The sequence below is a fragment of the Marmota flaviventris genome, chromosome 18, assembly GCF_047511675.1.
Source record: "Marmota flaviventris isolate mMarFla1 chromosome 18, mMarFla1.hap1, whole genome shotgun sequence".
Taxonomy (NCBI): Eukaryota; Metazoa; Chordata; class Mammalia; order Rodentia; family Sciuridae; genus Marmota; species Marmota flaviventris.
The window spans coordinates 46,753,235-46,768,822 of NC_092515.1; the positions used below are offsets into that span (position 1 = coordinate 46,753,235).

Sequence of the window (15,588 nt, forward strand, 5' to 3'; positions counted from 1 at the left end):
TACAATTTTTAATATCTCTGGTTGTATAGAAAGTATATTCACACAATTTGTGTCTTCGTACTTGTACTCATGGTAATGATGTCCATCTCATTCACCATCTTTTTTACACCTCTTGCCCCCTTCCTTCTTCCATCCTCTTTGCCCTATCTAGAGTTCCTCTAATATTCCCATGGTCCCCCTCCCAACCCCACTATGAATAAGCCTCTTTATATCAGAGAAAACATTCGACATTGTTTTTTGGGGATTGGCTAACATCACTTTGCGTTATATTCTCCAACTCCTTCCATTTACCTGCAGATGTCATGATTTTATTCTCTTTTATTGCTGAGTAATATTCCATTTTGTATATATATACCACGTTTTCTTTATCCATTCATCTACTGAGGCATCCACGTTGGTTCTACAGTCTAGCTATTATGTGCTGCAATAAACATTGATGTGGCTGTTGATAGACCCAACCTGATTTTCTCTCAAAATTGGGAGCCATCTCGCCACAAAGCCATGAAAAGATAATTTTGGCTTTACTATAAATTACTGCAAATTCTGAACCTGCTTGGAATGCCTGCCCGTGCCTTGAACTCACCCATGCCTGGCTCTCTGACCAGATAGCAGCCCTCTCTGAAACTTTAGTGACACCTCATAAATATTGGCCTTCCTTGGCCAGATAACGACCCTCTCTGAGGCTCTAATGATCCTCATAGATTCTGATGTTGGGGCCAGCAAAAACTGTAAACTACCGTTTGTGTTATGCTCCTCAGAGTTCTGTTATCTGTAACCCCCCTTTGTGTAACTTTCTGGGCTATAAAGCTGAACTGCAGGAAAGCTGCGGCTGCTGTCTTGTTCCTGCGGTTTTGGGTGGGAGAGGCAGCCCGGCCGGTCGAAATAATAAGCTTGCTTTAATTTGATTTTAATTGGAGTCAGTGCTCTTTTCTTGCGTCCTGGTCTAACAGCTGTGTCCCTGTAGTATGCTGTTTTTAAGTCCTCTGGGTATAAACTGAGGAGTGGAATAGCTGGATCAAATGGTGGTTGCATTCCAAGTTTTCTAAGGAATCTCCATACTGTTTTCCATATTGGCTGCACCATTTTGCAGTCCTACCAGCAGTGTATGAGTGTGCCTTTTTCCCCACATCCTTACCAACCCTTATTATTGTTTGTATTTTTTTTTTAAACAGAGAGAGAGAGAATTTTAATATTTATTTTTTCAGTTTTCAGCGGACACAACATCTTTGTTTGTATGTGGTGCTGAGGATCGAACCCGGGCCGCACGCATGCCAGGCGAGCGTGCTACCGCTTGAGCCACATCCCCAGCCCTGTTTGTATTCTTAATAGCTGCCATTCTGACTGGAGTAAGATGAAATCTTAGAGTAGTTTTGATTTGCATTTCTCTAATAGCTAGAGTGTTGAACATCTTTTTATATATTTGTTGATTGATTGTATATCCTCTTCTGAGAAGTGTCTGTTCAGGTCCTTGGCCCATTTATTGATTGGGTTATTTGTTATTTTGGTGTTTAGCTTTTTCAGTTCTTTATATACCCTAGAGATTAGTGCTCTGATGTGCAAGTGGTAAAAGTTTGCTCCCAAGCTGTAGGCTCTCTCTTCACCTCACTGATTTTTTCCTTTTGTTGAGAAGAAACTTTTTAGTTCCAATCCATCCCATTTATTAATTCTTTTTTTTTAAATTTTGTTTTTAAAGACCTTTATTTCACTTTTTTTTATGTGGTGCTGAGGTTCGAACCCAGGGTCTCGCGCCTGTGAGGCGAGCGCTCTATCGCTGAGCCACAGCCCCAGTCCCATCCCATTTATTAATCCTTGTTTATACTTCTTGCGCTATAGGAGTGCTCTTAAGGAAATAGTGTCCTAATCCGATATGATTGAGATCTAGGCCTACTTTTTCTTTTGTTAGACGCAGGGTCTCTGGTTTAATTCCTAGGTCCTTGATCCACTTTGAGTTGAGTATTATGCATGGTGAGAAATAGGGATTTAATTTCATTTTGTTGCATATGGAGTTCCAGTTTTCCCAGCACCATTTTTGAAGAGGCTGTCTTTTCTCCAATGTATGTTTTTGGAGCCTTTGTGTAATATAAGATAACTGTAAATGGGGCTGGAGTTGTGGCGCAGTGGTAGAGCGCTAGCTTAGCACATGTAAGGCCCTGGGTTCGATCCTCAGCACCACATAAAAATAAATTAAAAAAAAAAAATAAAGGTACAATACCTTGGGTCTAACTACAACTAAAAATAAATATTTTTTTTAATAAAAAAATAAGATAACTGTAATTATGTGGGTTAGTCTCTGTGTCCTCTATTCTGTACCATTGATCTACCAGTCTATTTTGGTGCCAGTACCATGCTGTTTTTGTTAGTGTTGCTCTGTAGTATAATTTAAGGTCTGGTATAGTGATGCCACCTGCTTCATTCTTCTTGCTAAGAATTGCTTTGGCTATTCTGGGTCTCTCATTTGTCCAGGTGAATTTCATGACTGCTTTTTCTATTTCTATGAGGAATGTCATTGGGATTTTGATTGGAATTGCATTAAATCTGTATAATGCTTTTAGTTATATGGCCATTTTGACATATTAATTCTTCCTATCCAAGAACAAGGGAGATATTTCCATCCTGTAAGATCTGCCTCAATTTCTTTCTTTAGCGTTCTGTAGTTTTCTTTGTAGAGGTCTTTCACCTCTTTTGTTAGGTTAATTTGCAAGTATTTTTTTTTGAAGCTATTATCAATGGCATAGTTTTCCTCGTTTCCCTTTTAGAGGATTTGTCCCTGACAAATTTATGCCTATGATTTTCTTTTTAAAATAATAGCCATCCTAATGATCATATGAGGTGTATTTCATTGTTTATCTGGAAATGTCATATTAATTTTTCTTTCTATTTTTTTTTAATATTTATTTTTTAGTTATTGGCGGACACAACATCTTTGTTTGTATGTGGTGCTGAGGATCGAACCCTGGCCACACGCATGCCAGGCGAGCGAGTTACCGCTTGAGCCACATCCCCAGCCCTCAATTTTTTTTTAAAGAGAGAGAGAATGAATCTTTTTTTTAGATGGACACAACACAACACAATGCATTTATTTATTTATTTATTTTTATGTGGTGCTGAGAATCGAACCCGGGTTGCGCCCGTGCTAGGGGAGCGCTCTACCGCTGAGCCACAATCCCAGCCCTCTTTCTTTCTTTCTTTCTTTTTTTTTTTTTTAAGAGAGAGAATTTTTAATATTTATTTTTTTTTTTTAGTTTTTGGCGGACACAACATCTTTGTTTGTATGTTGTGCTTAGGATCGAACCCGGGCCGCACACTTGCCAAGCGAGCGTGCTACTGCTTGAGCTGCATCCCCAGCCCCTCCCAGCCCTCTTTCTATTTTTTTTTTTTATGGTAGTGGGGATTGAACCAAGGGATGCTTTACCACTGACCCCTATCCCCAATTCTTTTAATTTTTTTTTTTTTTAATCTTGAGACAGGTTTTTTTTAAGTTACTGAGGTCTTAGTAAGTATCTGAGGCTGGGATTACAGGTATGTGCCATGGTGCCCAACTCCCTCCATGCTTATGATACTAAATTTGAAGAACCCCTTATTTCTTTTCTTTCTGTGTCTGCTTGAATGTTTCCTGAGTTGGGGAACTCACTGGATAGACTTTTCATTCCTGTGTTCATCTCAAATCTTCGTCTCTATGCTTCTCTGCCCTGGTCCCAGTTTTATCATTCATTAGGCCTTTCTTCAGAGCTCTTCACTTGTCACCTTCTGCCTAGGGATGGAGGTGAGAGGTTGTTTGAGGGGAGTGGGCTTGAGCTGAGACTAATAAATGAGGAGAATATCTCAGTATCCAGGTTCTAGGTAGTTATCTGCTCTCTGAGTGGCTCATCCTTCCTCAAATATCTCCAAGGTTCCTGTTAAGATAACCTGATAACCTGATTGAGGATAGCTTACTCAGGGCCCTGTTTTCCATGCTTGGGTGGAGAGGACCACATTACGTATCCCCCAAATCACGATTTGTTGTTAGTACTAGTGTGACCGTCCATGTAATACCCATGTGATGTGAAATGAAGGTGGTTTTCCTGAGTCCAAGGCCTTCTCTTGTGTCCAGGATCTACATGTCCAGGACTGACCATTGTTCTCCAATTTCTCTACAGGAGCTGATTGACCTCAAGATGCTTCAGTGCAAGAGAGTTGTCAATGGTGAGTCCAGCCCTGGCCCAGAATTGTGTGTGTGCTCATTTGGCTTAGGTGACACTACCACTGGCCCTACCTGGGTTCCTGCCTGGCTGCATAATGTGTGTGGATCATGTGCTCCCTTGAGAGCAGTCATTGCTCTCCACCTAAAGCCTGATGTGAAGCAGGCTAAGAATGCCTTGGTGACATAGAAATGACCATGTTTCGTATACAGAAGGGACCCTAGGATCCTTGAAGTCACAATGGCTTCAGTGCTTGGCCTGGCCTGTGACTTGGGCAAGTCATAGGACTTCTTTCCACCACAATTTCTTATCATTCAAATGTAATTATGAGCCTTAGTTTACTTAAATTGTATAGTTAAAGTGAAGACGAAATAAGATAAGGAAACAGTAAGTAGTTTGTACACCTTAAGCCCTGTGAAAATGGAAGTGCTTGTGGTGAACTGTGGGTTTTCTTCTAGTTTATTGATGAGGCTGATTCTGCTTTAATTAGAGTTGTGGTAATCTTTGAGGTTTCTGATACATACATATGTACATATACACATGTATATATCAAATCTTGATATTTCACAAAAAGTCATGACTCAATTTCGTCAAATTTTCTTTTATTTACATTTTTGTATGTTATGAAAAAAATCAATATTATGAATCCATAAAACCTAGAAAATGAAAATCCTCCATAATCTCATACTTAAAGAGTTAATCAGGGTGGGTACAGTGGCACACCTCTGTAATCCCAGTGACTCATGAGGCTGAGGCAGGAGGCTACCCTCAGCAACTTAGCAAGACCTGTCTCAAAATTAAAAATAAAGAGGCTTAGGGATGTAGCTCATTGGAAAATTACCCCTAGTTTGAATCTCCAGTACCAAAAAGAAAGGTTATTATAGGGTTTTGCATGTAGCTCAGTGGTAGGAACTTCCCCAGCGTTCATGAGATTCTGGGGTCATTCCCATGTACCACCACCACAACAAAAGAATTAAGCATAAAGAGGAATAATGTGGGTTTTCCTACGCGTATATTATGAAAAATGTGTAATATTTAAAAATGTGACCACTTTTTATCTGTGCCCCCTTCCCTTGGGATTGTGTGGCATATACTGTTTAGCCACTTTTTTACATTTTTGCCTATCAGATACATTAAAATTGGTTTCCCTAGTGCCTTTACTGGGGTTTCAGTATTTTGCTTTTATCAGTAAACTTCATTATAAGCACACCCTAGTTTTTGTGGTTCTCTCACCTTTCTTCCTGCCAGTGTTAAGCTTTCTCTGTGAGAGATTACTTCGATTACCTCTCCCAACATGTCTTTTTAGCCTTCTAAGCTGTTCAATGCTGGGATGATAATTCCAGATTCCATTTATGGAAATGCTTTACATGCTTTAAAGATCTTAGTTCTCAAAACAGCCTTCAAGATAGGTATATTCACCCATCTGCCACATTGTATATTTTTATTATATTAGTCATCTTTGAAAGTCAATGATGATAGAAGCTTTTGTTGAGCTTCTGGTGTGGCTCAGCAGTAGTGCATTTGTCTGGCATGTGTGAGGCACTGGGTTTGGTTCTCAGCACCACACACATAAATAAAATAAAGGTCAATCAACAACTAAGAAAAAAAAAGAAGAAGGATATATGAGATGTAGTTGATTTTTGTTAATGTTCGGTTAAATTGCTGAGAAACACTTAAAATCTATTCATGACTATTGAACCAGGTGACCCTAGGGGAAATACAGGATTAGGTTTTTGCTAGCCTCTGGTCATATTTTCATCATCTGATCATCACTTACACTTAGTTTATTTCATTTGTTTCTGTTCAAAGACATGCTGTTTATTTATTTAGGAGCTAGGGTTCAAACCCAGAGCCTTGTGCATGTTAAGCATATGCTCTCGTGGAGCGGTACTGGCAGCTCCAACCAATATATCATTGATTCATTAACCTTGAACTCAAGAGCCAATAGCACTATATTGTCATAACCAAGGCTTATCGAATACAAGTGTTTTGACCTTTAGGTTCACCACAGCCTTCTTTTGCTTAAGATAATAGACAGAACTTCAGCACTATGCTTGGATCCATTTTAAACAGTGAGATCACTAACAAAAAGCACCAAAATACACAAAATGAAGGGCTAAATATGCCATAAAAAGGGCTCATTTTTACAGTATAAGAGCTAAAACAAGAAGACAAGTGGCACTGTGTTTGAACTCAGCTGGAGATGTGTATGTACATCAGGTGACTCCAATTTGTTGTCACTTACTGTCTGTCCCTGAATGACTGGAAACACCACATGTATTGATTCAGGGTTATAAATTAATTTTACTAAATCGATGAATTTGAAAATATGCAACTGCAAATAATAGTGAAGACTGACTGAAATAGAGTACTCCTCCACTTAATTACTCTAAGTAATTAAGAAATGATCACTTGCAGACCCTCAAAGTGCCATCTTCCAGGACAGTTCTAGTATTGAAACACAAATTAAATGTGTGTACATTTTTTTCCAGTATTTCAAAAAATTGTAAAGTGCTTGTAATCACGCAGAAAAAGTGCATAAAACCTAAATATGCAATTTAACAAATAATTATAAAGTGAACCAACCATTACCTGTGTCGTGAGATGGACCATATCAGCACCTTAGATGCCTCCCAGTGCATACTTATTTTGTAGGAATCATCTGATCCCTTTTTTCTTTTCAAGGTTATACTTGGCTGTGTTCACTGCCAGGGCTTAGGCTAGTCTGAACTTGCATCCCATGTGTTTGTGTTTTCTTGCAGAGGTGCTCAAAACAGTGGATTTTGTAGCCCCTGATGACCGAGTCATCTTCCGCACCTGTGAAAGAGAACAGAGCAGAGTGGTCTTCCAGATGGTATGAGACCCTAATGTCAAGTGTCCTCCTGAGTATTCCTATCTCCTGTTTCATTGCTTGGGTCCTGTGCTGGCCACTATTGAGTGCCTGAGCTACTTTGCATAGCAGGGACTTCCTGAAGATTTGACCATTTTTCAAAGGGTCATTCCTGAGTACTTACAGTATTGGAGACAGATTATGGAAATCAAGCTGACACAGTCTGTTACATGCCTGCAAGTCTCAGATTTAATTTACTTAATTAAAGGTCTCTAGATTTATTTTTCTAATCTGTAACATTGAGTATTCATATCATACTGCTTATTTTTTATAGTCTGAATTTATTTCCTATCAAAGGAATTAGATTTCCTTAACAGTAAACTTTTGAATTTTTTGTTTGTATTTGTTTTTTTGATAGCAGGGATTGAGCTCAAGGGTACTCAACCCCTGAGCCACATCCCCAGCCCTTTTTATTTTTTATTTTGAGACAGGGTTTCACCAAGTTGCCTAAAGCTTTACTGAATTGCTGAGGCTGGCTTTAAACTTGCAATATTCCTGCCTCAACCTCCCCAGCCACTGTGATTATAGGTGTGTGTCTCGGTGTCTGGGTAGTTAAACTATAGCTCTCTTCTCTTGCACTAGACATTTCTTGGAGCTTTTTTAGAAATAGCTCCCAAAAGATGTTTAAGTTTTTATAAAGTTGATGACAATGAGTGGGTATGTGATCAAGTAGATATAATTATGGACTCTAAGTTGTGGTATCTGAATGTTTTCTATAAGATTTTTTTTCATGTTTTTGTATGTTGGAAAGTAACAACAGCATTAATGACATTGTTTAGGCCTTCCAAGTCCATCTTTTTTTTTTTTAAACCAGTGAGCTAATATATTGGGCTGGCTTTTTTGGAGAAAACTGGCCCAAACTGCTTGTTGGCATGACAATGTGTGTGTTGTGTGTGTGTGTGTGTGTGTGCCTGTGTGTGTGTGTTTGTAAGAGCGAAATAGAGAGTGGAAAAGAAAGAGTGTGTGTGTGTGTGTGTGTGTGTGTGTGTGTGTGGTGGGGGAGATGGGTGTGTTTGTCACGCACATTTGCCTTTTTCAGGGCATTGGTTGATGAAGCCTTTTGTGTTCCTAGGGAACCTCAGATGCAGAGCGAGCACTTGCTGTGGCCAGGCTTGTGTAAGTTCCTCCCTCTTGAGCTCCCTTTGTCTTTACTGGAGTTAAGAGGTCTTACTGTCACTGGTGACTTTGGAAGTGACCCACACTTCTGCCTCCTGGCATGTTACTATTTTCAACTGAGGGTGATTTCCTTTCCTGTTTATGGCATCTGAAGGCTGTCCTGGGATTCAAATGTACCCACTGTTCCCAGACCGCAGAGACCCCCATGTGAAGGCCCAATTTTAATGTTTATTTATGGGATTCCCTTTTTGGGGGATACTTCTGATTGTGAGTCCTGAGGCTTTAACTCTCAGTGTAGGTGAAACTTATTGCTTCTGGAGTTAATAAAGGCAGCAGAGTATTCACGGTTTAAGAGTGGGTTTTAGAGTTAATGGTTTGCTACTGGCTAACTGTGTGACCTTAGGAAGTTACTTAACCTTGCTGATCATTTTGTTCCTTTCTGTGTGAAAGGATACCAGTAGTAGTAACATCCTCTGGCATAGTGTAGGGCAAGTGAAATAAGGCATGTTATTTGGAGAATGTCACACATTGGGAGTGCTTAGTAAATGTTCCCTTCTGATATTGATGACAGTGATAGCAAGAAGAGACTCGGGCAGTAATTGCTTTTGATCACAGACTGTTAAAATCAGAGAATGAGGTCCAAGTTCTTTCTACATTTGATAATTATTTGGAGTAAGCTACCTGTGTCACCCAGCAACTGAAGGCAGTCCTGTAAGTTATGCCAGAGGAGTTGCTGTGGCAAAGGGCTCTTGTGCTTATGTCACATCTTTGCCTTGGCAAATAGCTTTCATTACCCCAGTGAGAAATGCTGCCTTGGAATTGAATTTAGCATGAGTGTAACTTGGTATTTGAATTATCTGACACAACTCCATTGTAACAAAGACCTCAATACCTAGCTCTTTTCAATGTATAGATACGTTATGTCTTTCCTCTGGAACTCTGCTCAGATGAAGTCTGTCATTGAGGGTGGTGTGTTTCTTGAATCCAGACTCACAATGACAGGTTAATGAGCACAGACTCATCCATGCTTTTTACTCTAGTTTCTTCCCTCAGTTTGAATGTTGTTGTTTTTTTTTTTTTTTAATATTTACTTTTTACTTGTAGGTGGACACACAATATCTTTATTTCATTTTCTTATATGTTGCTGAGGATCGAACCCAGTGCCTCATGTATGCTAGTTGAGCACTCTACCTCTGAGCCACAACTCCAGCCCTTTAATGTTTATTTCCTTTTTGCTTTTCATGTTTTTCCAGAGAAAATGATGTAGCTGGTATTGACGTCAACATGGGCTGTCCAAAAGAATATTCCACCAAGGTAAATTGATTTCTTTATATTTCTCAGAAGTATCCTATGGAGATTAAAGGAAGCTAACAAGACATGATGGCTAGGTACAGTACCCAGTTCTGGACTAGATCCTGAGCTGGATGAAGAAAATGCTTGAAAGTCTGTTAGTGGATCAATAAGCACAACTGGAACAGGGCCAGGCATGGTGGTCCATGCCTGTAATCCCAGTTATTTGGAAGGCTGAGGCAGGAGGATTGCAAATATGAAGCCATCCCAGGCAACTTAGGCAGACCTTGTCTCAAAATAAAACAATAAAAAGAACTGGGGATGCAGCTCATTTGTACAGCATTTGCCTAGCATGTACAAGGCCCAGGGTCAACCCCAGGTACTGTTTAAGGAAAAAAAAAAGGCCAAAAAAAAAAAATAATAATAATAGGACCTGGGCTTTGTCAAGATGCTGTGTCATATCAGAAGAGATCAGACTAGAAGGCTATGTTAAGCCTGAGAACAGAGTGGAAAGGCACCCTTAAACTTGTTTTTGATGAGGAAATGTGGTCCTTGAGGAAGAGTTATAGGACAGATGAGAAGAGTGGCATGTGCAGGAGCATGGAGGCCCCTAGGTGGTGAAGCCAGAACTGTGAATGGCTCATTTTCATCAGAGGACTGGGGAATAGGAGATGAAGAGGGAGCAAAGGAGCATAGGATCGCAAACTTTAGTTGGGATCAGATCAGCTGGACTTGGACTTTGGTATCTTTGCCCCCCCCCCTTTTTTTTTGGAGCAGAGAAGCCATGTGTCTAGTGGATTAGAATGACAAAAGGCCAGAGGTTTGGATATGGGTATTGGCTGGCAAATTGTTGGGTGTGTGGTGATGGGATAAAGTGGTTGTAGTTCAGGAAGGATTGACTGGTAGCCAGGAAGCAGGTTTCTTTTTCTTTAGCTGTGATCAGATGTTGAAAAAGGACAGGTTTGGAATAGATAATAAAAGCAGGTTGAGGTTGCTGAGTGTAAGGCATCAGAGCAGAAGGTCGACAGTGTAGACATAGTAGATGTTCCCCTGGCCCAGTGTTCAGAGTCAGCCACTATGCTCTGAGAAGTCACCCAGCCTGACACCAATGCTTTAGGTAAGGAGGCTTCAGAATGCCTGCCTGCCTGCTTAATAAACCAGAGGGCTTTGTGGATATTACCTTCAAAAAATTAACAGAAATTTGCAATTGTCTATGAGCAGTTGAAAACTTATTGCTGTTTTTTCTCATGACTGTGTGCTACTCCGTTCTATAAGGAGCAGAGTTGAAATGATTTGGAATGATCTCCTGATGTTGTGAGAAGAGCAATGAGAAGAATTTCAAATAGTGTACTACTGTATACTTAAGGAAAATGGGAAATGAGTATTTATATATGTTGCCTTTTTTATTTATAGAATATAATTGAAAAGACAAAACAATAAACCAGGGACTTTGACTACTTCTGGGGAAGGAAACTTGAGTTTTATTCAGTCTTATATAGGCAGTACATTTATACTCTGGGGTGCTACTTAAAATAATGAGCAACTGGCACTAGCCAGTCAGAACAGATACCAACCAGTATGCCGTAGCAGCACAGGCCAGCTACTGTCTGCCCTGTCCTCCTGCTTTAAACAGTATGAAAGTGTAGGTTGAACTGGATACAGTGGTACATGCCTATAATTCCAGTGACTCCACAAGGTACACAGGAGGATCTCAAGTTTGAGGGCAACCTCAGCAATCAGCTCCCTGTCTCAAAGAAAATTGAGATTGTCAATTAAAAAAAGAGTCTCTTATCCCTTAAGTAGGGAAAATTGTACTTTCTTAACTTTTGAACCTCTTGCATTTTGAATGTATTATCTATTTTAAAAAAAAAAAAAGGAAAAAATTAGAAAGAAAGGAAGGAAATTCCATTGTGGAAAATTGCTGTGAAAGGGGCAGTGAGCTTGAATTTTAGATCCTGTAATTCTTTAAGGAAGGGCTGCATTGTGTGTGTGTGTGTGTGTGTGGTGAAGGACAGATGCAGCTGGGTGAGTGTCCAGGCTTCCTTGAGGCCTCTAAAGTTTGTATCCTCCTGCCTCTAAAGTTTCTATCTGAAATGCAGAGCTAATGGCTCTTCCTCCCTGCCAATTCTCAAAATGCAGGCCCAATATGTCCAGTTTGTGGTGATTTTTTTTTTTTTGGGGGGGGGGGCGGGGCGGGTACCAGGGATTGAACTCAGGGTCATTTAACTACTGAGCCATATCCCCAGCCTTTTTTATTTTTAATCTTGAGACAGTCTCACCAAGATGCTGAGGCCGGCTTTGGACTTGTGATTTTACTCGCTTGCCCTCCCAAGCTGCTGGGAGTATTGGTGTGCACCACTGTACCTGGTAGTCTGTGATGATTTAATGTACTCTTTGAATCTGTCATCCTTAAGCATGAAATTAAAACTGTAACAACTGAACTTAAACTTTCTGAGCACATCCTGTGAACATTCAATAGTTATGTAGTGTATATACTGTATTTATTGGATTTTTCTCCCCTTTATTCAGATTTTTAAAATATTTTTAGTTGTAGATGGACACAATACCTTCATTTATTTTTACATGGTGCTGAGGATCGAACCCAGTGCCTTCCACATGCAAGGCGAGCACGCTACCACTGAGCTACAGCCCCAGCCCCTCAGATTTTTAAAGATTCCCTCCTCTTTTACTTTCCCCTGAGATGCTAATTATTAAAGTAATTCATTGTATTGGCTAGAACATAGGAAATGTAGAAAATTCTAACAAGAGGGCTCTGTTTGTGGCTCAGTGGTGGAGTGCTTGCCTGGAATGTGTGGGGCACAGGGTTTGATTCTCAGAACTGCTTAAAAATAAATTAAATAAAGACCCATTGACAACTAACAAAATTAAATAAAAAATAAGAAATTTGTAAAGAGAGCAAGGTATCATGGCACATGCCAATAATCCCAGCTCCTTGGGAGGCTGAGACAGGAGGATCACAAGTTTGAGGCCAGCCTGAGCAAGTTCTGAGACCTTGTCTCCAAATAAAAAATAGAAAATGCTGGGTATATAGATAAAAGGTAGAACAACCCTGGAATGAATTTCCAGTAGTGTAGACGGACAAAAGAAAAGGACAAGAAAATTGTTGTTGATAATGTCCTGAGAATGGGAAGTGTGCACTTATAAAGAAACATGCACTTACAAAGAAGTTACTCGATACCAATGAGAAGGAGGAATACAAATGATAGCTTTTAAATACAGTCGCTGGCTCTGCCGAGCTCTGAAAACTCAAGTTCAAGCTGCATTAGTTTCCCATGTCAAACTGAACCAAGGCCCTAGTTGCAACGCCATTGCAAATCATTTGCAACCACCTGCAGGGATTCTTTCAAATTTTTGTATATTTGAATAACTGTATAATTAACAACAGCAACAATAAAATTTTTTATTTCTTTAAAAAAATATGAGTAAAATTTTTTTAAAAAGATGCATTAAGTGTTATAGGTAAATACAAGACCTCTCTACAGAGAGGCTCAGCCAGCCAGCTTCTTTGACATTGGTCTCTTGGTAGAAATTTTGGGGCTGGGACAACCCAGGGACTTTTCTGCCTCTGTTGGAGCTCGGCGTTTCTTGGGAGCCTCTCTGGCTCTCTGGGTTGGCTTTTGGGCTGGCTTCTGGGCTGGCTTCTCTGCTGGCTTTTCTGCTTTGGCCTTTGGTGGAGTGGCCAAGGGAACATCTCCATAGAGCCGGTAGCCACCAACCAGGCAGTATGTCTCTCCATGCCAGCCCACCTGGGTTTCTCCACATCCTCTGTAGAGGACATGGTAGTATGCAGGTGTAGGAGGAGATGTGGAAGGCACTGCTGCTGGAAAGAAAACAGAACTTATGAGACACTTCTGTTACTTGTGTTTTGTGCACTCAGCTGCTAGTACCTCCCTCTCCTAATCTTTCCTGTTTCTGACTGAAGCCCTCTTCTCTGCATGGCATCCCAAACATAGCCTTTGCCTGTTAACCTCTATGGTTGCTTTGCCTGTCTCCTCAAGGGATGATTGCTATCAAAGTAATTGAGTTCTGTGGAGCCAAAGGAAGCATGAGGATAATAGTCAAACCTCAGAATTATCCCAAACAGCCCTCCCTCAGTCTCTCCCTTCTACAACTGAGAAAAATATCTTAAGGTCTGTCATTTCTGAGTTTTTCATGGAAATAATTTTCAAGGTTTGGAAAATCTGGTCTAATATAAATTGGATTAGAACCCCTTCCACCTTAGCAGCTCCCTGTGGGACCCATTGTTACAGCCTGTTTCAGCCACACTGAATTCTAGACTAATTTTTATAGATTTTTGTAATTCTTTTTTTTTTTTCCGTGGGGTGGGGGGTTGGCTACCAGAGATTGAACTCAGCGGCACTCAACCACAGAGCCACATCCCCAGTCCTATTTTGTATTTTTTTTAGAGGCAGGGTCTCGCTGAGTTGCTTAATGCCTCACTTTTGCTGAGGCTGGCTTTGAACTCACAATCGTCCCCTCTCAGCCTCCCGAGCCACTGGGATTACACATATGCACCACTGTGCCCAGCTGCTTTTTTTTTTTTTTTTTGAGATTATGTTTTACTATGTTTCCCCCAGACTAGACTCGAATTGAGCTCAAGCAATTCTCCTGCCTCAGCCTCCTGAGTAGCTGGGATTATCGTTCCATACCACTGTGCCCAACTCTACCACTTTCTGAAGGCTATATACTGGGGCAGAGGGATTAAGAGAATGAGATCCAAATTCTCGATACCAAGTTTAGGCACAATAGCCTTTGCACATCCATTTCTTGAGACATCGTTTCCTCAGAACTCCAGTCTCTGTATCACTTCACCTCTCCCCCTGGCCCTTCTGTTCTTCCCAACTGCCTGAGAACACCCTTTTTCTCAGCATTTCAGACTGGGATGTGAAGGGGATCCATGTGAGTGTATCCATGACAGTATGCTATAGGTGCCTGGGTCTGAAGGTGAGGTTCATAAGAGACTGATAGCCCTTCCTCAAATGCTTCAATTATCCCTGGATAACAAAAGCACACTGGGCTTCTTTAAGACTCTTATTAAGAAAGGATCTGAGAATGAAGCCTCCTTCCTGTTTTGGTGATGAGTGCTCTCACCATGTTGCCCAGGCTTCATTATGTTTCCGCCCAGATCCTTGAGCCCAACTCCTAGGCTCAGGTACTCTTTCCATTTAGCCACCCAAGCAGCTGGGACTATAGGTGTGTACTAGACTATAGCTGTGCTCTGAAGGAAGCATTGGGGGAGGCTAAAGGGGAAGGCTAGATTGATAAAGATTAGAACCTTTCTGAATACTTGCCCTCAGCAGTGAGCAGAAACACTGTGGGTCCGTGAGGGAGCACCAGACCATTGGTCTTACTCATGGGTAGGGAAGGTCTGAGGTGTGATGGGGAAACCCCAAAGGAAGATGTGGCAGTCAAGTGAGGTTGTATATTTACCAGGGCTCCATTACAGATGCCTGGCCTAGGCCTACCTGCTGCTGTGCTCTCCCAGGGGACAGCGGACAAGTTAGATTGAATATAAAATATTCGGTCAGACATATTCTCTGAAGCAGCCAGACACTTTGGTGTCTTGTAGAGAACTGGTAAAGAAGTTCCTTAGCATTAATCTGCCATGGAAACTGAGGCTTGTGATGTCATCACTACCCAGTGAGATCACAGAAGGAATGTGTGTCTTGAGTGGCAGGCTTCAGATCCTTGCTATTTTATGGAAAATAGGGTGAAAGAAGGAAACTCTGCTTCGACCCTCCCTTCTGACCTTTCCTAGTCAACTAGTCTGTCTGTGTAGTACAAATGGGAGTTGAGAACAGCCCATGACCACAGGTGGTATGAGAACCCAAATTATTAAACTGGTCAGTCATGATTAAATACAGAGACAAGTAGGTTGCATGGCCCTGATTCTAAGTATTTAAGTGTTGGAGAGGCAGAGACTTGAGTGGATTATTTGTTGGGGGAATGCTCCTTGGAAGTGGGCCTGAATGTAAATTAAGATTTGGGCTTGCATGGTGGTGTACGCCTATAATTCCTTTCACTTGAAAAGCTGAGGCCGGAGATTTTTTTAATTCAAAGCCTGTCTCAGCAACTTAGTCCCTAAGCACCTCA

General features: G+C 40.9%; 1 protein-coding gene across 11 annotated transcripts in view; it reads left to right on the plus strand.

The window, feature by feature from the left end:
- Positions 1–15,588, plus strand: part of LOC139702694 (tRNA-dihydrouridine(20) synthase [NAD(P)+]-like) — a 121,721-nt gene that overhangs the window by 72,991 nt on the left and 33,142 nt on the right. For 10 of the 11 annotated variants that reach the window (XM_071604480.1, XM_071604475.1, XM_071604479.1 and 7 more), the window contains exons 3-6: positions 4,137–4,182; positions 6,941–7,032; positions 8,141–8,184; positions 9,438–9,498. In XM_071604480.1, coding sequence (XP_071460581.1) covers positions 4,137–4,182; positions 6,941–7,032; positions 8,141–8,184; positions 9,438–9,498 — 243 coding nt within the window. Of the gene's footprint in view, positions 1–4,136; positions 4,183–6,940; positions 7,033–8,140; positions 8,185–9,437; positions 9,499–15,588 lie in introns of those variants that run through there. The other variant, XM_071604502.1, reaches the window with a different exon arrangement.